This window comes from Dasypus novemcinctus, chromosome 12 (genome assembly GCF_030445035.2).
Source record: "Dasypus novemcinctus isolate mDasNov1 chromosome 12, mDasNov1.1.hap2, whole genome shotgun sequence".
In the NCBI taxonomy this organism is placed as follows: Eukaryota; Metazoa; Chordata; class Mammalia; order Cingulata; family Dasypodidae; genus Dasypus; species Dasypus novemcinctus.
This window is the reverse complement of record NC_080684.1, coordinates 36,161,704-36,188,722: the sequence shown is the minus strand read 5'-3', so window position 1 is coordinate 36,188,722 and position 27,019 is coordinate 36,161,704. Positions and strand designations below refer to the sequence as shown.

Below are 27,019 nucleotides of genomic sequence, written 5' to 3'. Positions count from 1 at the left end.
TGTGTCCTTCTTTGTCCCTTGTAACAGGTTTTGACTTAAAGTCTATTTTAAAGTCATCCCACCTGTCTTTTGGTTACTATTTGAATGGAATTTTCCCCATCCTTTCACCTTCAACTTATTTGTGTCTTTGAATTTAAGGTGAGACGTTTATAAACAGCATTTAGTTGGGTCATGCTTATTATCCATTCTGCCAATCTCTGCCTTTTGATGGGGGAATTTAATCAATTTACATTTTTAGTAATTAGTGATAATGCAGGAATTACTTTTGCTACTTTATTTGTTTTTTTGTATGTCATACCTTTTTTTCTGTTCCTTATTTCCTCCATTGCTGTCTACTTTCATGTTAATTAAATCTTTCATGGGATTCATTTAGAATCCTTGCTCATTTCCCTTTGTGTACATTTTTAAAGATATTTTCTTTGTGGTTACTATGGGGCTTAAATCTACAGCAATTTATTCTAATTTGATACTAACTTAACTTCAACAGCATTCACAAACGTATTTTGTGCCCTTCTAGTCCCACGCTTTATGGTGTTCTTGTCATCTTTATACTTTGTGTGCCTCTCTGCTTGGATTTGTAATTACTTTTATATATTTGTATTTAGATCATGTAAAATGTAAATTTATGTTAAAAACCAAAAACACAATAGTACTAGCATTTATATTTACTCATGTAATTACCTTTATTGAATATCTTTGTTTCTTCATACAGCTTCAAGTTACTATCTAGTGTCCCTTCCTTTCAGCCTGAAGAACTCCCTTTGGCATTTCTTTACATTTCATTATTTATTTACATGTTTAAGCTCTGGTGCTAGGTTTTTACAAACTGTTGAACACTGACAAATTATTTCTATGAAAATTACCAAACAGTACAAATATATAGCTGCATTAACATCAATACACATCACCATTTTATAAATTATGTAATAAAACAAATTACAAATTACTTGTATCTAAATATTAAGTTGTATAGTTCAAAGGACATAGAAAATGTTAGATGTCTGCTGAATTCATTTGAAGAAATTCACTTCTTTTTTGGCAAGGGAGGCTGGGAAAGAAGGATATAAGTCACACTTCAAATAAAAATATTAGTTGGTAAACTGTTTCCAATAGATGTGGGAAAATTACAATAATTTCAAAAATTTTGTGATTAAGAATAACTGAAGCTCCCTTTGGCATTTCTTGTAGGACAGATCTAGCAGTGGCAAACTCCACTAGCTTTTATTTATCTGAGAATGTCTTAATCTCTCCCTCATTTTTGAAGGACACTTTGCCAGATACAGAATTCTTGGTTGATAATTTTTTCCTTTCAGCACTTCAAATACATCATCCCACTGCCTTCTTGCCTCCACTGTTTTTGATGATAAATTGGCACTTAATTTTATTGAGGCATAATACATTGCTTCTCTTTTGCTGCTTTCAGAATTCTCTTTGTCTTTGGCATTATATATTCATATATTTCATGTCTTTCATTAAACTTGGGAAGGTTTCAGTCATTATTTCTTCCAATAGTCGTTTGCTTCTTTTTCTCTTTCTTCTCTTCTGGGATCCTCATAAAGCATGTATTGGTACAACTGATGATGCCCCACAGGTCTCTTAGACTCTGTTCACATTTCTTTTTTTTTTTTTCCTTTTTGTTCCTAAAGCTGGATAAGTTCAATCATCTTAGGCTCTAGTTCACTGACTCTTTCTTCTGCCAGCTACAATCTGCTTCTAAACCCCTCTAGAGAATTTGGTATTTCAGTTCTATATGTTTCAGCTCCAGTATTTCTCTTTGGATCCTTTTCATTGTTTCTCTTTATTGACAATTTCATTTTGTTCATATATTGGTTTCTTGCTTCCCTTTAATTCTTTGTCCTTGTTTTCCTTTAGTTCTTTGAACATTTTAAAGAGTTTTTTTAAAAAACATTTTTAAAAATCTACTTTATTTTTCTTTATTTATCCTCCCTTCCCCCAAATGGTTCACTCATCTGTCTGCTCATTGTTTGCTCACCTTCTCCAGGAGGCACTGGGAACCAAACCTGGTACCTCTCACATGAGAGGTGAATGCCCAATGGACTGAGCCACATCCTCTCCCAATAGGTTGCTATGTCTGCTGGCTTGTGGACTCTGCTTGTTGAAGTAGGGGTGGATTCTAGCTCATTGCAGTGGGAGATGGCATCTGTTGTGGCACCATCTAGCTCTGTTGTGGTGGCATCTAGTTCTGTTGTGGCAGGAGGCAACACCTGCTTGTCTTCTTTCAGGAGGCACCAGGACCTGAACCCAGGACTTCCCATGTGGTAGGTGGGTGCCCAAGTGGTTGAGCCACATCCACTTCCCCTAAACAGGTTTTTTAGAAGTCTTTGTCTGGTATGTCCAGAGACTGGTGTTCCTCATTGAATGGCTTCTGTTGCTTTATTTTGTTCCTTTTAATGAATCATTTCCTGATTCTTTGTATATCTTCTGTTGTAGTTTTTGAAATCTGGACATTTGAATATTTTAATGTGTCAACATGGGAATCAAAATTTCCCCTTTCCCCAGGGTTTGCTGGGTTTATGTTTCCTTCTTAATTTAGTGTTGAAGGCTGTACTCCTTGATGGGGATAATTCTCTTCCTTACGCTTGTATTCAGCTAGTTCCACAATAGCTATCCAGGAGCTAAAAAAAAAAAAAGATAGAAAGATGAAAGAGAGAGAAGAGATAGAAAGAGAAACAAAAGAAAACACTTTTCTCAGTTTTTGTGGATTGGTTGTGTGCTGGTGTTCTCCTTCAGGGTCTGGCAAGCCTTACAGTGAACCTAAAGAACAGCCCAAGGTAAAAGTATATGGTCCTCTCTGGCCTCCTCTGAGCATGTGTCTTGTCCTGGGCATATGCTCATGACTTTATCAACTCCCGCATATACATCAATACCCTGAATGTACCCAACTCCCCCCAGGAATTTGCAGCCTTTCCTCCAGGTTCTGGGTACTATTGTATGTCATAACCAGTAGTTCTTTGCCACAGTCACCTGTGGTTTGATTGTTTTCTTATGGTGTTTTAGCAGTCCTACCAGCCACCACTATATCCAAAACAAGTTCTGAGATGGGCAAGACAGAGTCAAGCATTCTGGATCAGTCCTTCAGGTTGCTACCTGACAGAATGCTACATAGAAGCATCTTGATGTGTGCGTAAGGGTTACACTGCTTCCTCTGGAACTCAAAACCAGAAACTATCACTGGGATCACGGGCTGGTGCCACACTGAACCATGGATGGGGCGGGAAAAGGACCATTAAAGGTATTTTTACCTAATCCAGTGTTTTCCCGGTAACTGCAATTCTTCAGCTGTTTTCCAGAGCTCTGAGAAAGTTGGTTATCCAGGGTCACCTTCAGGGTCAGCACCTGGAACTCCCCACTCCACAAACTCACTGACATCACTCTGCCAGATCTTGGTTTTTAATACAGTCTACAACAAAAAGAACTAGGACTCTTTGGAGAAATAGCTGATTCTAGGACCAGGGCAGGAAATATGCAAGATGAGCCTGAAACCATAAATAATCCTGTAGTGCCATAAATGAAGTGTTCAAAAATGAATAAACCCATGTTGATGGCATTATGTCAAAGGGTCACAGGAACCAACTAAAAGAGCTGCCAATGCCAAAACTAGAACAGCTTGAGTAAGAAAATAAAGTAATATCATAACCCAAAGTATAACATAAATACCCATAAGTTCATTTTGATATAGATAATTGAATAGTTTAATGGGGGAGAAGAAACAAATTTTACATGCAGAAGAATTCCAAATGATTTATGTAGATATTCCACCTAAAGGAGGGAAGTATAGGTACCCATTCCTTACATGTGGCTCTGCATAGACTCCTTCCAAAGACTAGAGTATGGAAGGTGGTGAGTAACTTTACAGTGGAGAAACCTGACAAACATTACTTCAGGCAAGAGATCAAGATTAGCATCAACAATCATGAACTGGGAAGCAGATGTGGCTCAAGGGCTTGGGCTCCTGTCTACGATATGGGAGGTCCTGGGTTCAATTCCTGGGGCCTCCTGGTGAAGACAAGCTGGCCTGCATGGCGAGCTGGCCTATGCAGAGTGCTGGTACAGCAATATGATGCAACAAAAAGAGACACAGAGGAGAGACAATAAGAGATGCAGCAGACCAGGAAGCTGAGGTGGTGCGAGAAATTGGGTGCCTCTCTCCGACTCTGGAGGGTCCCAGGATGAGTTCCTGGTGCCGCCTAAAGAGAAAACAAGCAGACAGAAGAATGCACAGCGAATGGACACAGAGAGCAGCAGATGAGGTGGGGGCAGGGGGAGGTAATAAATAAATAAATAAATAAATCTTTTTTAAAAATTATGAACCATGTTGATAGAATGTACCCTTCATAAAATATAATGAAAATGGCACTTTAGTCCTGTGATCTTTCTCCCCAAAACCCATAACTTCAGTCTACTAATGAACAAACATCACTCAAATTACAAGAGAATCATCTTACAATATACTTGACCAGTATTCTTTAAAAATGTAGAGAACATTGAAAATACAAAATTTATTTTTTAAATGAAGGTGAATAAAGACAATCCTAGACAAAGAAAGACTGATAATTCATTGCTAACTTCTTTCATGTTGAAAGGAAATGACACCATAGGATAACTCAAATCCACATGAAGAAATAAAGAGGACTAGTAAATGTAAATATGTAGGTAAATATAAAAAAAAAAAGCAAACAAAAACAAAAAAATGAGGGAACCAGCTCAGGGGAGCTGATGTGGCTCAGTGGTAGAGTCCTGGTGCCTTCTAAAGAGGACGAGCAGGACAAGCTGGCATGACAGGCAGATACAGCGAGCTAATGCAACAAGATGATGCAACAAGGGACCCAAGAGGAAAAATACAATGAGAGACACAACAAAGCAGGGAACGGAGGTGGCTTAAGCAATTAAGCACCTCCCTCCCACATCAGAGGTCCCAGGTTCAATTCCTGGTGTCTCTTAAAAGAAACAAACAGTAACAGAAACAGCAAGTACAAACAACAAGGGGGTGGGGAGAGATACATAAATCTTTCAAAGAAAAACTTAATATAAAGCTAAAGTAATCAAGACAATGTGATGCTGGCATAAATATAGACATATATATAAATCAATGGAATAAAATTGAAAGTGCATAATTAAACCAATATGTTTATGGTCAATTGATTTTGACAAAGTTGCTAAGGTAATTCAATTGGGGAAAGAATAATCTTTTCAACAAATGGTGCTAAGATCATTGGAGAATCTCATGCAAAAATATAATTTTGCTTCATACTACTCACACAAAAATTAACTCAGAATGGTTAATTTTAGAAAAAAATGCAGGAGAAAATCTTCATGACCTTTTACTAGGAAAAAATGTTCTTTGACAATTTTGTAATGTGTCAACTTGGCTCCACTGACCTTGGAACTTTATTTTCCAGAACTCTCCTTCTTGTATGTTTCATGTTAGGATGGGCTACAAGAGAGATTCTGGAAGCCTTAGATGGTGCAAGGATGTGGCTGCTGACCTGCTGGCTTACATCTTGGCATGTAGCAGTATCTGGGACTGCAATTGCTCTACCATCCTTGAATTCTTCTTAAGTTCTGACTCCTAGATCTGGTGTGTATGTTTAGCTTTGCGACAAAAGGCTCCAGTTTCTGCAAGATAGCCTGCTCATCAAGGTCAGGGACAACAAGAACAGACACTGGAAGTCGGGTCAGCCAAAGAGTGTGGTCAGTGCAAGGGTCATTTCGTCACTGGGAAGGGATGGCCCTTGCCCACAGTGATGGTGGTTAGCAAGATGAACAAAGACGCGCAGATGAGAGCAGTGCATCCAAAAGTCGATGGAACATGGAGAGAGAGAATGCCTCAAAGAGTGCTGAGAACAAAATTAATTCAATGTGGCTGGAAGGATCAACTGAAAGCACACTGTAAAGACATAATTTTTTAAAAAGTTCTAGAACATGTTCCTGATGATAATGTGGTGGCTGGAATCACTCCAACAGGTAGAGTTCTGGTACCTGACAGTATAAAGAAGGAACGCCTACAAAGAATAAAAACATTCCTTGCTCAGCAAGCCAGCCTTTAAGACTGAATTATATCGTGTTGTTCTGCAGTTTTATTTCTGAAAGTGAAACTTGCCATCAATTAGAAATTAGTTTCCCAGAATAAAATCCTTTTTTGTATAATTGTATACAGGTTTCAGTAATGCTGTATATATTGTATTGGTCTTTCTCTAAATGTGTTGTTTTAATAAATTATCTAATGAATGAGTAAAAACAAACAAGACAAAACAAAAACAAACCAACCAACCAGACACTGGTTTCAGTTCATGCTGGTAGGGTCCAATCGGCTTGTGAGCTTCTCTTCCTGACTACCTGCCCTGTGGTCTTTAAGCTCCAATTTCAGACACAGAGGCAGTTTTGCAGAAACTCCTTAACCAGACCTTACACTTGCATAAACCAATTCCCTATAACAAACCCATATATCCTATATATTTATAATATATACACATACAATATATACGGATTATACATAATCTCCTACTGGTTCTACCTCTCTGGTTGAACCCTGACTTATACAAGTTCTTAATACTACACTAAAAACCATGATCCATAAAAGAAAAATTGATAAATTGATTGGACAGCATCAAAAGTAAACACTTTGGGGTTTCAAAGATACCATTAGGAAAATGAAAAGGCATGCCACAGACTGGGAGAAAATATTTGAAAATCACTTTTCCAATAAAGGACTTGTATCCAGAATATATAAAGAACACTTAAAACTAAAAGAAAAGACAAAAAGGGCAAGTAATTTAATAGACATTTCACCAAAGAAGCTATAGGAGTGGCTAAAAAGCACATGAAAAGATGTTCAACATCATTAGTCATTTGGAAAATGCAAAATGAAACCCCAATGAAATACCACTTCATACCTAGTATAATAAAAAAGATATTAACAAGTGTTGTTAAGGATGTGGAGAAACTAGAACCTTTGTATATGATTGATTGGAATGTAAAGTGGTGCAGTCACTTTGTAAAACAGTTTGTAGACAGTTTCTAAAAATGTTAAACATAAGTTTACCATATGGCCCAGCAATTCTACTCCTAAGTATCTACCAAGAGGAATGAAAACATATGTCCACACGAAGACTGGTGTGTGTGTGTGTGTGTGTGTTCATAGAAGCATTATTTGTATGAGCCAAAAAGTAGAAACAGTTCAAATGTCCCTCAACTGATGAATGGATAAACAAAATTTGGTATATCCAAACAATGATATACTATTCATTAATAGGAAGGAAACTAATACATTCTGTAACATAGATGTACCTCAAAAACCATTATGATAATTGATAAAGAAACCAGACATAAGGCCACATATTATACAATTCCATTTATATGAAATACCCAGAAAAGGTGAACCTACTGAGACAAAATCGATTTGTGGTTGCCTGTGGCTGAAGGTTGGAACGAGGATTAGCTGTAAATGGGCATGAGGGATCTTTCTGGGGTGATGGAAATGTTCTAAAATTGCATGGTTGTGATCATTGCACAACTCTATAAAATTACTAAAATTCACCGAATTCCAGACTTATCATGAGTAAATTTCATAGTATATGTATTAGTCAGCCAAAGGGGTTCTGATGCAAAATACCAGAAACTGGTTGGTTTTTATAAAGGGTACTTATTTGGGATAGGAGCTTACAGATACCAGGCCATAAAGTGTAAGTTACTTCCCTCACCAAAGTCTATTTGGAGCAAGATGGCTGCCAACATCTGCAAGGGTTCAGGCTTCCTGGGATCCTATGTTCCTGGGGCTTGCTTTACTCTGGCTTCAAGGTTCCTTCCTTCCTGGGGCTTGCTTTTCTTTCCTCTGCATGCTGACTTCCCAGGGCTTCAGTTTAAGTCTTCAGCATCAAACTCCAAAATCAAAACTCCAACATTAAAAGCCCTTGCATCAAAAGCTCCTACTCTGTCCTTTGCCATGTCTCTTATCTGTTAGTCCCCACCCACCAAGAGGTGGGAAATCAATGCCCTCATGATGTGGCCCAATCAAAGCCCTAATTATAACTCAATCATGCCCAGATACAGGTCAGATCATAAGCATAATCCAATATTTCTTTTTGGAAGCAATTATATCAGACTGCCACAGTATATAAATTATATCTCAATAAAGCTCTTCTTTTAAAAAGTCACTCTATTTCCAATATCTTAAAGCACACTTACTTATTTTTTTCCTTTGTTTCTTCTTTTCTTCAAACAATAATATACTGATTTTACTCAGCATCTTGACACTGCTCTCAATAGCTTTGAGCGTCTCTGGTAACATTTCCATTTGTACTATCCAGTGGCGATATTCATTAACATCCATTGCAGTCATGTCAGACAAAATGGAATCTTGGAGAGAGTAAAAAAATTACTTTGGGGCAGAAAAATAAATAATTATGACCATATTGGCTAACTATTCAATATAGTGAAGGGTAATAGAGGGGGCCAGAGGGTGGGGAATGGAGGTGGTCAGAGAACATCTCATTTTTTTTCTGTTAACAGATCCATTTTATTGATACATATTAATAAAGCATAAATCCATCCAAAGAGTATAATCAATAGTATTGGGTGTAATCACATATTTGTGCGTTCATCACTTCAATCGTTCTCAGAGCACTTCCATTTTTCCCATAATAATAATAAACAACAAAACCCATCACCTCTCAATCTCTCTATGCTTCCCCTGCTGTACATAGCTGCTACTCTGTTTCCTCCTCTTTTCAGGTGACATTTAAGAAGCGAATGAGCCATATGGCTATCTGGCAGAAAATGTTCCAGGCAAGGGAATAACAAGCATAAAGACAGTGGGCAGGAACGTGCTGGCATGCTTGAAGAAAAGCTAGGAGACCAGAATAACGAGCTAAAAGAGCAAGCCTATATTTTTCTTATTTATTCCGGAACAGAGGAACAACGAGTTATCTTCTGACTAGTTTTCTGAATAACTTTCTTAGTCTTTTCTTCTTCTGTCTGATGGTCTTTTAAAATTTCTACTCCTCTAACTTTTCATTAACCTCGTGGCTTTCCTCTGACCCACTTCTGGAAACTTACTCCATTCTTCCAACCAGGCCAGGATGTAGGCAAGTGTCTTTTCTCTTGTTTCAACTCTCTGAGCATAAGCAATCATATTCTCCAAAAAGGTGACTCGCCTTTTTTTCTTATATTCTATAATGGAGGCTCTATTTCCAGAGAGCAAGTTCTGATCAACATTGTAGCGATTTATTATCCTCTGCACATTGTTCATTATGTCATCCAGCTGCGAAGTAATATCCTGTAAGAATAAGGAGGAGAATATGTTAATAAATTCTGTTTGGTAATAAGCTTTGGTCACTTTTCTTAGGATGTTAGTGATAGCTAATATAAAGCTGATCCAAGTGCTGCAAATTTAAACTTTACTCTGGATCTCAGATTTTCTCTCCATCACTTTCCCTTTTGTTAAAAAATTTTTTTAAATCCTCTCTCTTTTTTTTCTTTTAAGATTTATTTATTTTATTTATTTTTTCCCCTTCCCCTCCTCCCGCTCTGCTGTTCTTGCTGTCTGTGTTGTCTTCTCTAGAATTCACCGGTTTAATCCTGAAGACCCCTGATGTGGAGAGAGGTTCCTTGTCAATTGTACCACCTCAGTTCCTGGTTTCTGCTGTGCTTCACCCTGACTCTCTTTTTTGATGTGTTGTCATCTTGCTGCATGACTCACTTGCACAGGCACTGGCTTACCATCCAGGCATGCTTTCTCTCCTTCTTTTTCACCAGGAGACCCCAGGGATCAAACCTGGGTCCTCCCATATGGTAGGCAGAAGCTCTGTCACTTGAGCTACAGCCGCTTCCCTATCCTCTTCCCTTTAAAAAAGTTTTTCTGCCTTTAGCATCCTAGCACTGCTATGATATAACTGAAAGAGCATTGAGTTTAAAGTCAGATCTGGATCCCAACCCTAGCTTTTTCATTGAAATGGATTTTTAATATGTGTCTTAACATCTTGGAGGCTCTTCTGCCTCATCTATAAAATGGTGGAAGATAATACTTCATTTACAATTGATTGGGGTGCAAAAATGTATGTGAAATGTATGACATTGTAAGCCATAGCTACCAAGCCGCTGTACAACATGAAAGTGGTTTTTTTGTGATTTGTTTTTTGTTTTTTTTTATTTCTTTACCTGGCTCTCACACCTGGAAAATAGCTCTCAGAATATTTCTCTACACAAAAACCTATCAGCAAATTTCTTCTCATTCCTTTATCCCAATAGTTGTCAAGGTGGGAAATTACTGCCTCTTTTGTGGCATGCGGAAATTTGTAGAAGCATTTTTAGGTGTGACCATGATTGGGAGAGGATACTACTGGCATTAAGTTAGGGATGCCAGCAGATGCTAGCCACTCTATAGTGCAAGAAACAGTCCCACACGATGAATTTTCCCACATCCTGAATGACTTTGGAACGTCCTAAGGGGCAATTAATGTAGATTTAAAAGTCTGTTTATAATTATCTGAGCCCAGAACATAGAACGTCTTTAAATATACAAACACAGAGTATTTTTTGCCCAGGTTAATTATACAATGAATTTTTTCAGAAATGCAAATACTATGTAAATTGAAGGAAAATTATTCTTTAAATTTTCTCCAAGATATTTTGACCGTTCTGGAATACCGTAGTGCCAACAGCAAAGCACTAGTGTTAACCTGCATCATATCAGCCTTCATTTTCTGCTTTCACATTTGTCTTAATTCTACATATAAATGCATGCCTTTGACCACCTTATTATGCCTTCTTTTGACATTTGTCCTTTACACATTGAAATGCATATTATAAATTACTTTTTTTTGTATTTACCCCCACATTTACACTAATTTTTTAAAGTATGAGTGTAGGTCAGGGGTTCTTAACCTTTTTGGCCCTACGGACCTCTTTGCCAGTCAGGTGAAAACCATGGCCCCCTTCTCAGAATGTAGTGGCAGATAGTTTTATGACACTCAACATGGGCATGTTTTTAATTAAATTTTAGGATTATTCAAAATTACGTTTTACAACTTGCCCATAATTTCAATATCTGGTAACCTAACATGGCTCAACAGCTGTTCACGTGGTCATTCTTGGCAAACATTTAGAAATTCGAGTTTTCCCAAACCATCATAAAACCATCTCTGCCACCCTTATCAACCCTTTTGCAGCAGTTATCCACTGCACTCAGAATATGCTACATCAAAATAAAAATCATACTAAGTCCCCCCTGCACCGTGCATGATTTAATAAATAGGCCACACCCGCACCAACATGTCCCCACAAATGATGTTTTTTTGAATTTTCAATTCAAGCTCTGTGGACCCATGGTTAAGAACCCCTGGTGTAGATTATCCATGAATTTCCTTTCAGGGGAATAAAGGGGATGTTAAAAAAATAGTTTAAAAGGGCACAGTAAATCTGAAGGAATTAAGAACCACTGCCCCACCCTTTCCAACTTATCAATTACTCTTTCATATTGGCCTTAGACAATCAAATTCTCTATCCCTTGCACTTTGAGTAAGAGACTTAGACTCTTGGATTTTGCAAACCAACTATTTATTCCAAAGGAATAATCAGAGGTTAGGTGGTAAAAATAATTGCACCAGAAACAATGGTGATGCAGCTGAAGCAAATAATAATTTAAGTCAGGAACAAAGAGAATAGAGACAAAGTTTTCTAAGTCAAGTGATGGAGAGTAATACTACAAGCTAATGCAAAGCTTGGTGGCCAAGGGAGAAATAATAACAATTTCTTACAAATTCTTGCAGAAAATTGAAGAGGAAGGTACACTTTCCAAGTCAGTCCTTGGGGCCAGCATTACCCTAATACCAAAATAAGGCAGCGATATAACAAGAAAAATAAACTACAAACTAATATCCCTCATGAATAGTAAAAAACGCTTAATAAAATATTAGAAAAATTGAGTCAACAACATATAACACCATAACACCATATCATAAACAAGTGGGGTTTATTCCTGGAATGTAAGGCTGGTTCAAAATTTGAAAATCAATAAATGTAATTCACCATATTAACAGACTAATTTCCCTCATGAATATAGTAAAAAATGCTTAACAAAATATTAGAAAATTGAGTCAACAACATATAACATCATAACAACATATCATAAACAAGTGGGGTTTATTCCTGGAATGGAAGGCTTGTTCAAAATTTGAAAATCAATAAATGTAATTCACCATATTAATAAACTAAAGAAGAATCATCATATGATTATCTCAATAGATATAGAAAAAGCAGTGAACAAAACACCACATTCATTCATGATTTTTAAAAAAATGAATTTCCTCAACATGATAAATGGTATCTGAAAAAGTTTTACAGCTAACATAATAATGGTGAAAGTCTAAACTTCTTTTCTTCTAAGCCAGGAATGGGGCAAGGATTCCAATCTAGGTCTTCCTGTTCTACAATGTGTAGAGGTCCAAGGCAGATTAAAAGATTGTTTATGTAAAAAAAATTACAGAGAATCTACAAAAAAAACTACCTTTAAACAATGTTCACAGGATGCAAGATCAATATACAAAGATCAAAATTATGTTTCTATACAAGCAATGAATGATTGGAGATTAAAATATAATAAAACAGGGGAGTAGGTGTAGCTCAGTGGTTTAAGCACCTATATCCCATGTACGAGGTCCAGGGTTCAAGTCCCAGTACCTCCTAAGGAAAAAAAAATGTAATAAAACAGTATCCTTTGGGAAGCAGATGTGGCTAGAGTGATTGATTCCCACCTACAACATGGGAGGTCTTGGGTTTGGTTCCTGGTGCCTCCTAAAGAAGACAAGCAAGACAGCGAGCTGATGTGACTGGCTGGTGTGGTGAGCTGACACAACAAGACAATGCAACAAGAGACACAAGGAGGAAAACATAGAGACACAACAAAGCAGGGAGCAGAGGTGGCTCAAGCGATTAGGTACCTCCCTCCCACATGGGAGGTCCTTGGTTCAGTTCTCAGTGCCTTCTAAAAGGAAGATGAGCACACAACAAACACAGAGAGTGCAAAAGATGAGGGGGTGGGGAGAAATAAATAAAATAAATCTATTTTTAAAAAAACAATATTCTTTGCAATATCACCAAAAACATGAAGACTCAAGTACATACTTTACAAAATATGTGCAAGAGATGGGCATTGAAAAATACAAAACACTGATGAAAGAAATAAAAATAGAGATATATACTGTGTTTATTTTTTTTAAGATTTCTTTTTTTTTAATTTATTAATTTATTTCTCTCCATATCCTCCCTCTCCCACCCCCTGCTGTTGTCTGCTTTCTGTGTCCATTCACTGTGTGTTCTTCTGTGTCCACTTGCACCCTTTGTGACACCGGAAAACTGTGTCTCTTTTTGTTATGTCATCTTGCTGCTTCAGCTCTCCGTGTGTGTGGCACCACTCCCGGGTGGGCTGCACTTTTTTCACACAGGGCAGCTCTCGTTACAGGGTGCACTCCTTCACATGAGGCACCCCCAAGCAGGGGTACCCCTGCATGGCACGGCACTCCTTGCGCACAGCAGCTCTGTGCGTGGGCCAGCTACCACACGGGTCAGGAGGCCCTGCATATCGAACCCTGGACCCTCCCACATGGTAGTCAGATGCTCTATCAGTTGAGCCACGTCTACTTCCTTATACTGTGTTTATGGATCAAAATACTCAATATTGTTAAGATGCCATTCACATATCTAATAAAAATCTAATTGATTAATATCAGATATTACAAATCACGTACCTGACCAAATATTTGTATTTAGAATATATAAAGAACTCTCAAAATGCAATAATAAGAAAATAAATAGCCCAATTTTTTAAATAGGCAAAACACATGAACAGACACTTCACCAAAGAAGATACACAAATGGTAAGTAAGCAAATGAAAGATGCTCAACATCATTAATCATTAGGGGAATTAAATTAAATTGAGGGAAGTGGACTTGGCCCAGTGGATAGGGCATCCGTCTACCATATGGGAGGTCCGAGGTTCAAACCCCGGGCTTCCTTGACCCGTGTGGAGCTGGCCCATGCACAGTGCTGATGCGCGCAAGGAGTGCCACCCCACGCAGGGGTGTCCCCACATAGGGGAGACCCACGTGCAAGGAGTGCACCCCGTAAGGAGAGCCGCCCAGCGGGAAAGAAAGTGCAGCCTGCCCAGGAATGGCGCCACACACATGGAGAACTGACACAGCAAGATGACGCAACAAAAAGAAACACAGATTCCCATGCCGCTGACAGCAACAGAAGCGGACAAAGAAATACACGCAACAAATAGACACAGAACAGACAACTGGGGCAGGGGGGTGGGGGGAGAAGGGGAGAGAAATAAATAAATCTTTAAAAAAATAAAAATAAAGAAATTAAATTGATACCATTAAACACTCGTTAGAATATTTCACATTTTAAAAGACTGACCACATCTAGTCTGAAATGTGGAACGACTGGAACTCTCATGCATGCTGCTGGGAATGCTAAATGGTCCAGCCACTTTGGAGAATAGTTTGGCAGTTTTCTTAAAAAGTTGAACATATATACCTACCATATGATTCATCCATTCCACTCCTTGGTATTTAGTCAAGAAAAATGAAAGCCTATGTTTAAACAAAGACTTTTACACCAATGTTCATAACAGCTTTCATTGTAATAACCCAAATCTGGAAGCAGCCCAAATGTCCATCAACAGGTAAATGGATAAACATCTTGCAGTATATCTGTACAATGAAATACTATTCAGCAGAAAGGAAGGGAGGGAGGAAGGGAGGAAGAAAAAGGAAAGGGAAAAAAGTAATGAACTATTGAAACTACTGGTATATACAATTACATGGATGACTTTCTAAATAATTATGCTGAGTGAAAGTTGCCAGTCAAAAAAACTAGGTATTATATGATTCCATTTTATATAAAATTCTAGAAAATGGAAACTAATCTATATTAACAAAAAGTAGATCATTGGTTGACTGGAGATGGGAGATATGAGAAGGAGGGATTTAAAAATCCCAAACGGTGCAATTGTTTTGCATGATCTTATAATGAGACATACATGCCATTATACATTTTGTCAGAAGCTATAAAAGTGTATGGTGCAAAACGTAAACCACTCACCATGGTTAGCAGCAATGCTTTGATATTTGTTCATCAATTGGAACAAATGTATCATACTCACATAGGATATTATTGATAGGGGAGGATGTGGGGGATAGTATATGGGAATCCCCTACATTTTCTATGTGACTTTTCTGTAACCTAAACTTCTGGAAAATAAAGTGAAAAAAAAAAAAAAAAAAAAAGACACTGGGGGAACGTACAGAAGAACTTGCCAATATTCCTTAAAGATAACTTTCTTATGGTGAGGAAAGGCATACTGCAAAAATAAAATTTTTAACTTTTAAATTTTATTTTAATTATTATTTTTGGCCTTGTTTTGGGGGAGGTTTTGGATTGCAGAAGGGTTGCAACTTGGCTGGGGAGGATCACTGGTACAGGGTGTTGGTAGTGAGGGGATGTATGGGGCATGCCTCTATGGAAAATGCCTGGGGCATGGCTCTATGGAAAATGAAAGTGTTCATGTGGTCATGGAGTGCTGTCTCGGCAGGTAGAGACCTACACAACAACCAAGGGAAAATTGAATTCCCATCCTGGGGAGTCCTGCTACATTGTCTAATAGAGTGGCAAGAATCTCTAGAGTAATTGGTGGTACCTAGTGAAGGAGGATAGACCCATACACCAGGCCCTTGGTCTTGATTCTTGTACTTATGAATCTTGTTCTTGTGAAATTGGAACTTAGGCTGGTAATATATATTTCCTAAGAGTACCTCTTGAAAGCTTCCTTGCTGCACAAATGTGATCTCTCTCTAAGTTAAACTCAGCATATAAACTCACTACCTTCCCCCCAGTGTGGGATATGACTCCCAGGGATGAGCCCTCCTGGTACCAAGGGATAATTACCAAGCACCAAGTAGCAAAGCATCTGGAAAAACACCTAGACCAAAAGGAGGAAATATTAAAAACAAATGAGTTTTTATGGCTAAGAGACTTTAAACTTAAGTCTTATGGCTGTTCATATTCTGATTGAGCCCTGATTCTCAGCAGAATTTCAGCCAGCACCTACTCTCTAGTTCACTGGACTCACTGAGGGCAACTGGGAAAGGGATAATGATGGACAATACCCATCCCAAAAAAAGTCTATGACTGTAAGCAAGACAGTTTCATCCATCTGCCCCATGGGATCTGGGACCCCTCTTAATAAGAGGCAGAAAGAGGCATCAACATCCCCAAATCCACAAGATTGAGAAAAGAAAAAACATAAATAAGAAGGGAATGCAAGTACGGACTACAGTAGACTTATTATTATTGTCTTGGTATAGAGACAGTGGTCACCAGGGGTTCTGAAGGGAGGGAGAGGGAAGAATAGGTGTAACATGTGGCATTTTAGGGAATCCATTTTTGGAATTATTCTGTATGACATTGCAATGATAGATACAAGCCATTACACATTTTGTCAGAACCTATGAAATTGTATGGTGAAAAGTGTAAACTATAAGGTAAATTATTGACCATGGTAGGTAGCAATGCTTCAGTATGTTCATCATTTGTAACAAATATACCACACTAATGAAAGATGTTGCTAATGGGGAAGTGTGGGAGGGGGTGGGTGGGGTATATGGGAATCCCCTAATATTTTTGATATATCATTTATGAAATCTAAAGCTTCTTTAAAAATAAAAATGGAAGGAAGGAAGGAAGGAAGGAAGGAAGGAAGGAAGGAAGGAAGGAAGGAAGGAAGGAAGGAAGGAAGGAAGGAAGGAAGGAAGGAAGGAAGGAAGGAAGGAAGGAAGGAAGGAAGGAAGGAAGGAAGGAAGGAAGGAAGGAAGGAAGGAAGGAAGGAAGGAAGGAAGGAAGGAAGGAAGGAAGGAAGGAAGGAAGGAAGGAAGGAAGGAAGGAAGGAAGGAAGGAAGGAAGGAAAAGAAACCCAGGCAGATGTGACTCAAGCAATTCAGCTCCTGCCTACCACATGGGAGGCCCATGGTTCTGTTCCCAGTGCCTCCTAAAGAAGACAGCAAGTTACAGTGATGGCAGGCACAGCATGCTGACACAACAAGATGATGCAACAAGAAAAACATAACGAGACACAACAAAGAAGGGAACGGAGTGGTTTAAGCAATTAGTTGTCTCCCTGCCACATCAGAGGTCCTGGGTTCGGTTCCTGGTGCCTCCTAAAGAAACAAAAAAGACAAACAAAGCAAGTGCAAACAATGAGGGGGTGAGGAGAAATAAATGAATAAAATAAATATTTTTAAAAAGAAGCCTAAAGAAACTTTTGCGATTGATGGATATGTTCATTATCTTGCTTGTAGTAAGGGTTTCATGAGTATAAACATGTGTCAAAACTTATCAAATTGCACAGTTTTAATATATGAAGTTTATTGTATGAATTATTCCCTAAAGGAGCTGTTAAATGACAATACCATGTGATGACATAGATATGGAGTAATTGAAACTCTCATACGTTGGTGGTGGGAATACAAAATGGTACAGTCATTTTGGTACTAGTTTGGCAGTTTCTTATACATAAATGCTTACTATATGCTTACTATACAGATGAGAGTAACTTTCCTTGTTATTTATTCAAAAGAAATGAAAATTTATGTTCACACAAAAAACTATTCATGAATATTTGTAGTGGTTTTATTCCAAAATGTCAAAAACTGAAAACAACACAAATATCCTGCAACTGTGAATGAATATACAAACAGCAATATAACTATGTAATGGAATACTCCTCTGCAATAAAAGGAGTGAACTACTAATACACACAATGCATGCCCTTGTGAGCTTAGTGAGAAAAACCAGACTCAAAAGACTACATATGGGAAACAGATGTGGTTCAACCAATTGGGCTCCAATCTACCGTATAGGAGGTCCAGGGTTCAATGCCCAGGGCCTCCTGGTGAAGGCAAGCTGGCCCATGTGGTGAGCTGACCCACTTGGAGTGCCAGCCCACACTGGAATGCTACCCCCAGCAGGAGTCACCTAATGAGAATACAAGCAGACTCAGAAGAACACACAGTGAATGGACACAGAGAGCAGACAACAGAGAGACCAGGGAAGGGGGTGGAGAAATAAATAAAACAAATCTTTCCAAAAATAAAGACTACATAGGATGTGATCCCATTTATATGACTTTCTAGAAAAGGGAAAACTATAGGATGGAAAACAAATTAGTGGTTGCCAGGGACTAAGGGTCGGGGAAGGGTTGACTACAAAATAAAACAATTTATTCTCTTGGGAGATGCAACTGGTTTTTTTATCATTTTAAAAACAATTTATTGAACTGTATCATTCATATATGAACATACATAAATAATAAGTGTATAGTAAAAATTGTGAAATTACAAAACAAACATTTATAACATCCCACAGGGCTCCCACACATCAACCTACTAGAAACACCTTACATTGTTGTGAAAAATTTGTAACAAATTATGAAAGAGCATCATCAAAGTATTAATATTAACTATAGTCTGTATCTTATAAATTGGTGTATTTTTCCCAAAACCAATGCTATTTTTTTTCATAAACCATACAATTTTTTAACAAATCAATTTTATTGATATATATTAGTAAAGCATACAATTCATCCAAAGTGTACAATCAATGGTATATGGTATAATCACATAGTTGTGCATTCTACAGCATTTTCATTATTTCATTAATAATAATAATATACAAAAAACAAACAAGAAAATTCTTCACCACCCAATCTCTTTGTTTCTGCTGCTGTACCTAGCTGCTATACATGGCAATTCTTGCAGAATTATTTATTTATTTATTAAGTAGGTTTATTGAGATATATTCACATACCATGCGATCTATCCAAAGTATATAATCAATTCCTGTTAGTATAATCACAATTTGTGCATTCAAAATCACTAAAAATTTTGGAATTATTTCATTACTCCAAAAAAAGAAAAACTCCACACACCTTAGCATGCCTTCCTTAGCCCTACATAACCACTCACAAATTTCAACTTTATAAATTGATTTATATTTACATTTTTTAAAATGATTTTTTTTAAAGATTTATTTATTTGTTTATTTCTCTCCCCTTCCGCCCCACCCCGGTTGTCTGTTCTCTGTGTCTTTTTGCTGCATCTTCTCTGTCCGCTTCTGTTGTTGTCAGCGGCACGGGAATCTGTGTTTCTTTTTGCTGCATCATCTTGTTGTGTCAGCTCTCCGTGTGGGCGGTGACATTCTTAGGCAGGCTGCACTTTCTTTCTCGCTGGGCAGCTCTCCTTAAGGGGCATACTCCTTGTGCGTGGGGCTCCTCTACGCGGGGGACACCCCTGCGTGGCACAGCACTCCTTGCACGCATCAGCACTGCGCATGGGCCAGCTCCACACGGGTCAAGGAGGTCCAGGGTTTGAACCGCAGACCTCCCATGTGGTAGACGGATGCCTTAACCGCCGGGCCAAGTCTACTTCCCTATATTTACATTTTCAATAAATGAGTCATCAATATGTTACACCATATATTTGGTTCATAGTATAGTAACACATAGTGTTTTTCCTTTCGTGTCTGGCTTGCTTCACTCAACCTAATGTCCTCCAGGTTCATTCATGTTATCATATGCTTTATGACATCATTTCTTCTTACAGGTGCATAATATCCCATCATGTGAATATACCAGTTTGTTTATCCATTCATCGGTTGATGGACACTTGGGTTGTTGCCAACTTTTGACAATTATCAATAATGCCACTATGAACATAGGTGTGCACATGTCCATTTGTGTCACTACTCTCAGTTCTTCTGTTTATATACCTAGTAGTGGTATTGAAGGTTCATGTGGCAAATCTATATTACCTTCTTTAGGAAATGCCAAACAGTGCTCTACAGTGGCTGTACCATTCTGCATTCCCACCAACGGTGAATAAGCGTTCCTCTCTCTCCACATTCTCTCCAACACTTGTAGTTCCCTGTCTTTTTAATAGTGGCCATTCTGATAGGTGTGAAATGATATCTCATTGTAGTTTTGATTTGCATTTCCCTAATCAATAGTGATGTTGAATATTTTTCCATGTTTCTTTTTTTTTTGCCATTTGTATTTCTTCTATGGACAAGTTGTATATTCAAGTCTTAGGCCCATATTCTAACTGGGCCATTTGTTTTTTTTATTGTTGAGTTGTAACTTCTCTTTATATATCCTGGATATTAAATCCTTATCAGACATGTGATTTCCAAATATTTTCTCCCATTGAGTCGGCTGCCTTTTCACCCTTTTGACAAAGTCCTTTGAGGTATAAGTGTTTAATTTTGAGGAGGTCCCATTTATTTATTTTTTCTTTTGTTGTGTGTGCTTTGGGTGTAAGGTCCAAGAAACCACTGCCCACCACAAGGTCTTTAAGTTGTTTCCCTACATTTTCTTCTAGTAATTTTAAGGTCCTGGCTTTTATATTTAGGTCTTGGATTGACTTTGAGTTGATTCTGATATAGGGAGTGAAATAGGGGTCCTCTTTCATTCTTTTGGTTATAGATATCCGGTTCTTCCAGCACCATTTATTGAAGAGATTGTTTTGTCCTGTTAACATGGATTTGGTAGATTTGTCAAAAACCAGTTGACTGTAGAGGTGAGGGTTTATTTCTGGACTCTCAATTCTATTCTACTGATCAATGTGTCTATCTTTATGCTAGTATCATGCTGTTTTGACCACTATAGCTTTGTAATGTTTCAAGGTCAGGCAGTAAAATTCCTCCCATATCACTCTTCTTTTTTATAATGCTTTTGGCTATTCAGGTGCACTTTTTCTTCCAAATGAATTAGGTAATTGCCTTTTCTATTTCTGTAAAGTAGGCTGTTGGAATTTTGATTGGTATTGCATCCATAGATCAGGTTGGATAGGATTGCCATCTTCAGGATATTTACTCTTCTAATCCTTGAATACGGGATGTCTTCCATTTGTTTAGGTCTTCAGTGATTTCTTTTAGTGTTGTTTTGCAGTTTTCTACATATAGGTCCTGTACTTCTTTGGTTAAATTGATTCCTAGGTGTGAGTTTTTCTGTTGCTTTTATAAATGGAATTTTTCCCCTGATTTCCTCCTCAGATTGTTCAATACTACTGTAAAGAAGCTTATTTTCTTTTTCCTTTTTTAACATATTTTTATTTTTAAAAGATACATAGATCACACAAAATGTTACATTAAAAAATATAGGAGGTTCCCATATGCCCCACTCCCCAGACCCCCCCCCTTTTCCCACATCAACAACTTCTTTCATTAGTGTGATACATTCATTGCATTTGACGAATACATTTTAGAGCACTGATACACAGCATAGATTATAGTTTACATTATAGTTTGCACTTTTCCCCAGTCCATTCAGTGGGTTATGGGAGGATATATAATGTCCTGCATCTGACACAGGAATATCATTCAGGACAACTCCACGTCCCTAAAATGCCCCCATTTCACACCTCCTTTCCTTCTCCCTACCTTCAGCAACTTCCGTGGCCACTGTCTCCACATCAATGATATAATTTCTTCCATTGCTAGAGTCACAATAATTCTACAGTAGAATACCAATAAGTTCATTCTACTCCATATTTTATTCCTCTATCCTGAGGACACTGGGGTGGCAATGTCCACTCCACCTCTCAATTGAGAGGGGGAAACTTACTTATTTTTGAGTGTTGGTCTTGTATCCACTTTGTTGAACTCATTTATTAGGTCAAGTTGCTTTGTGGCAGACTTTCGGAATTTTCTAAATATAGGATCATGTCATCTGCAAATAGTGAAAATTTTAATTCCTCTTTTCCTACTTGGATGCCTTTAATTTTTTTTCTTGTCAATTAGCTCTAGCTGGAACTTCTAGTCCAATGCTGAATAACAGTGGTGATGGTGATTACCCTTGTCTTGTTCCTTATCTTAGAGGGAAAGCTCTCAACCTTTCCCCACTGAGTTTGATATTGGCTGTGTGTTTTTCATATGTGCCTTTTATCATGTTGAAGAATTTTCCTTCTATTCCTATCCTTTTGAAATATTTTTATCAAAAAAAAATGCTGAATTTTGTCAAATGCCATTTCTGCATCAATTGAGATGATAGTGTGGATATTTTTCTTTAATTTGTTAATGTGGTGTACTATATTGATTGATTTTCTTATGTTGAAACAGCCTTGCATACCAGGAATAAATCCCACCTGGTGGTAATGTATAAGTTTTTTATATGATGCTGGATTCAATTTGCAATTATTTTGTTGAGAATTTTTGCATCTATGTCCATTAGGTAGATTGTCTGTAATATTCTTTTCTTGTAGTGTCTTTATCTGGCTTTGGTATTAGGGTGATGTTGGCTTCATAAAATGCGTGGGATAATTTTCCCTCCTCTTAAATTTTTTGGAAGAACTTAAGCAGGATCAGTGTTAATTCTTCTCGAAATATTTGGTAGAATTCACCTGTGAAACCATCTGGTCCTGGTCTTTTCTTTGTTGGGAGATTTTTTGATGATGGATTCAATCTCTTTAAATGTGATTGGTCTGTTAGGTTCTTGTATTTTTTGTAGCATCAGTGTAGGTTGTTGGTGCATTTCTAGGAATTTGCCCATTTCATCTAGGTTGTCTAGTTTGTTGGCATACAGTTTCTCCTAATATCCTCTTATGATCCATTTTATTTCTGTGGGGTCAATCATAAGTCATCACCATCCCCCCCCCCTTTCATTTCTGATTGTATTTATTTGCACCTTCTCTCTTTTGTTCTTTGTTAGTGTAGCTAGGGGGTTGTAAATTTTGTTGATCTCAAAGAACCAACTTTTGGTTTTGTTGATTTTCTCTATTGTTTGTTTTGCTCTCAACTTCATTTATTTCTGCTGTAATCTTTATTATTTCTTTCCTTATGTTTGCTTTGGGATTGGTTTGCTGTTCTTTTTCTAGTTTCTTTAGTTGTTCAATCAAATCCTTGAATTTACCTCTTCTTTTTTAATTAGGCATTTAGGGCTATAAATTTCCCACTCAAAACTGCCTTTGCTGTACCCCATAAGTTTCGATAAGTTGTGTTCTTGTTTTCCTTTGTCTCAATATATTGATTTTTTTTAAGATTTATTTTTTATTTATTTCTCTCCCCTTCCCTGTCCTACCTACCCCCCCCCCCCCAGTTGTCTGCTCTCTGTGTCCATTTGCTGTGTGTTCTTCTGTGTCCGCTTGTGTCAGCAGCACCTGGAATCTGTGTGTCGATTTTTGTTGTTGTTATTGCGTCATCTTGCTGCATCAGCTCTCTGTGGGCGGCGCCATTCCTGGGCAGGCTGCACTTTTTTCGTGCTGGGCAGCTCTCCTTATGGGGCCCACTCCTTGTGCTTGAGGCTCCCCTACACGGGGGACACCCCTGTGTGGCAGGGCACTCCCTGCACACATCAGCACTGCGCATGGGCCAGCTCACCATATGGGTCAGGAGGCCTGAACCCTGAAGCTCCCATGTGGTAGGCGGATGCCCTAGCCATTGGGCCAAATCCACTTGCCATATTTACTGATTTTACTTTCAATGTTTTCTTTGACCCAATGATTATCAGGAGTGTGCTGTTTAGCCTCCACACATTTGCGAATTTACCTTTTTCCTGTCTGTTATTGATTTCCAGTTTCATTCTATGTGATCTGAGAAGGTGCTTTGTATAATATCAATTGTTTTACTCTTTTGGTTATCCTTTCTGCTATTCTTTCTTCTGTACTATCCTCCAAGTCACTCTCTCCTGTCTTTTTCTTTCAGGCTCTAAGGCTTCCTTCACTATTTCCTGCAAAGGCGGTTCTTTTTTATGAACTCACTTTGTTTGTTTGTTTGTGAATATTTTATACTCATCTCCATATTTGAAGGACAATTTTGCCGGATACAGAATTCTCAGCTGGCAGTTTTTCTCTTTCAGTCTCCTAATTGTATCATACCAGTGTCTTCTTGCCGCCATGGTTTCTGATAAGAAATCTACTCAAGTCTTACTGGGTGTCCCTTGTATGTGATGGTTTGCTTCTCCCTCACTGCTCTCAGAGAGGGAAGAAGAGATGAGATGTGGGGGCATTTTCGGGACTTGGATGTCCTTAATGATATTGTAGGGACAGATGATGGACATTATATATCCTGCCATAACCCCCTGAATGAACTGGGGGAAAAGTGTAAACCACAATGTAAACTATAATCCATGCAGTGCAGCAGTGCTCCAAAATGTATTCACCAAATACAATGAATATGCCACACTGATGAAAGAGGTTGCTGATGTGGAAGGAGTGGGGGTGCATGTGGGATATGTGGGAACCTCTTATATTTTTTAATGTAACTTTTTTTGTGATCTATGTATCTTTAAAAAAAGATAATTTAATAAAAATAAGAGAAAAAAAGAACTTTCTCTTTATCTCTGACATTTAACATTCTGATTGGGTATATGTTGGAGTAGATCTATTTGGATTTATTCTGATTAGGGTATGCTGTGCTTCTTGGACACGTCAGTTCATTTCTTTCATGAGAGTTGGGTAATTTTCAGCTATTATTTCCTCAGATATTCTTTCTGCCCCTTTCGCCTTCTTTTCTCCTTTGTAACTCCCACAACACATATGTTGTTGCATTTTGCATTATTATTCAACTCCCTGAAACCCTGCTGAATTTTTTCATTCTCTTCTCTCTTCAATTTAAGCTGTTCTGTCTTTGGTATCACTGATTTTTTCTTCTATCATTCGAGTCTGCTGTTATATGCCTCTAATATGTTTTCGTTTTTAATTTATGTGTTACCCTGCCCCCCACTGCCTCCCTGCCTCTTGTACTTGCTGTCTGTTCTCTATGTCCATTTGCTGAGCATTTTTCCTATGTCTGCTTGTCTCCCTTTGTTGGGTCATTTTGCTGTGTCAGCTCCCTGCAGGCACAGGCCATCAGCTCTCCCTGGGTATGGGCCAGCTCGCCTTCACCTGGAAGCCCTGAGAACCGAACCCTGGGCCTCCCATATTGTAGATGGGAACCCAATTGCTTGAGCCACATCTGCTTTCCCTCTAATGTTTTGTTTTGTGTGTGGAATGTGTATCTTTTATTAAAACAATTGTCTTTCCACAGTAGTAAAGCTTTGGGACATACAGTATGAAAAATAATCACCAACCATAATTACACCAAATTCCTCTTACCAACTGCATAATAAGTGTCTTCAATACAATTTTTTCCATATAAATGTGTTTTTTATGTAATTTATTTTGTCTTTCATTCCCATGAGCTCTGTTATTTTTCTGTTAAGGATTTCAAATTCTTCTTTGTGCTCACGCAATGTCTTCCTGATGTCATTTATCTCTTTACCCACATTGTCTTTCAACTCATTAATTTTAGAAATTTGTATGCATCTGTGTAATTAGCTCTCTCAAATCCTGCATCTTCTCTGGAGCTATGTTTATTCCTTTTCTTGAGCCATGTCTTCCATTTTCTTAGTAAGTCTCATAATTTTTGCTGATGTCTAGGTATCTGATTAGGATGGTAGTTTACTAAGATGCTAACTTCTTTGTCTTTCATAGGAATTTAATGTCAGGAGGCTGTGTATCACTTCTGCTCTTTGAGTTTTGGCTCTAACTGGGTCGTTAGGATTTTCCTTGTTAGTTGCTCAAAACTGGGCTCTGGACCCAGTAGTGGTTTGCAGACCTGCTTCCTAGGGCCTTGGGGAGGGAGTTTATCAAGGCCAGAAAAAGCTCTCATTTATCTTTAATTTTCTCATGTGCACTACCTTGGCTTGCCAGCAGATGATGTTCTTTGGTAGCCCTCTCAGAGTGTTTGCAGCAACACAGAGGTGATCAATGTGATAGAGGTTCCTGCCTGGAGGCTAAGAGCCTTGTAATCCAGACTTTCTCAGAGACAGTTCTCCAGCCCTTTCTGGCAAACCCTCCCTTTTCCTGGGTAGGAAATATTTCCACTCCCCTCTGAGTCCTCAACAATCAGTTCTGGTTAGTAGAGAAGGAGATTGGGAGGGTTGGCTTTCTTTGTCCCTTGCTGGCTCCCAAAGCAAAGAATGGCTCAGTCCCACCCGGCCTGGAAGGGCTTGTGGGACACAGCAGACCACATTTGTTGGTCAAAATCAGAATTTGCTGTAGGCTATGTCCCTCTCTCTCCCCTTCTTTGAGTCGAGTCAGCCTTAGCCTGTGTCCCTCTCTCTCCCCTTTCCTATGGAGGTGAGTCCTCAACAATCAGTCCAGGCTAGAAGAGAGGGAGATTGAGAGGGCCAGGTCTTTCCATTTCCATGTGGGCTCCCAGGGCAAACAAAGTCGTGTTCCCACCCAGGCTGGACGGGCTGGTGGGACACAGCAGATCAAATCTGTGGGCCAGAAGCTGAGTCAGGAACAGACATCTGTACACCAATAATTAGTATCTATAACAATGTCACTATGAAGTGACATTATTCTCAAACTGCTAAAAGATGGAAGCAATACTGGTGTCTATTAACTGACGGATGGATAAACAAACTCTAGTATATACATACGATGGAATATTATTCAGCTGTAAGAAGAAATGAAATCATGAAGCACTTTTTTTAGGAGGTTCCAGAGATTGAACCCAGGACCTTACACATGGGAAGCAGCCACTGAACTACACCTGCTCCCCAATGAGAGTTGATTTTTCCATTTGTTTGGTTTTTTTAGGAGGTACCAATGATTAAACCTGGGACCTTGTATGTGGGAAGCAAGTGCTCAACCACTTTAGCTACATCTGCTCCCATAGATCCTTTCTCTCTCCTTCCCCCCTTTTTTTCCCCCAGGATTGAACCTGGGCCCTCACACATGGGAAGCAGGCACTCAACTACTGAGCTACACCTGCTCCCCTCGAGAAGCATTTGATAACATGGATGAGCCTGGAAGACATTATGTTAAGTGAACCAAGCCAGGCACAAAAGGGCGAATATTGTATGACTTTGCTATTATGAACTAAATATAATGAGCAAACTCATGGAGTTAATTGCTAGAATATAAGTCACCAGAGAAAATAATGTGGTTAGGGAATGGA

The 27,019-nt window shown here is 38.4% G+C and overlaps 1 protein-coding gene across 3 annotated transcripts in view; it reads right to left on the bottom strand.

Moving 5' to 3' along the window:
• The window catches only part of FAM186A (family with sequence similarity 186 member A), a 114,350-nt gene that overhangs the window by 60,260 nt on the left and 27,071 nt on the right, over positions 1 to 27,019 (bottom strand). For all 3 annotated transcript variants that reach the window (XM_058308247.2, XM_058308248.1, XM_058308249.2), the window contains 2 exons: positions 9,076 to 9,295; positions 8,206 to 8,376 (listed from right to left, as the gene is read on the bottom strand). In XM_058308247.2, the coding sequence (XP_058164230.1) occupies positions 8,206 to 8,376; positions 9,076 to 9,295 (391 nt within the window). The remainder of the gene's footprint in view (positions 1 to 8,205; positions 8,377 to 9,075; positions 9,296 to 27,019) is intronic.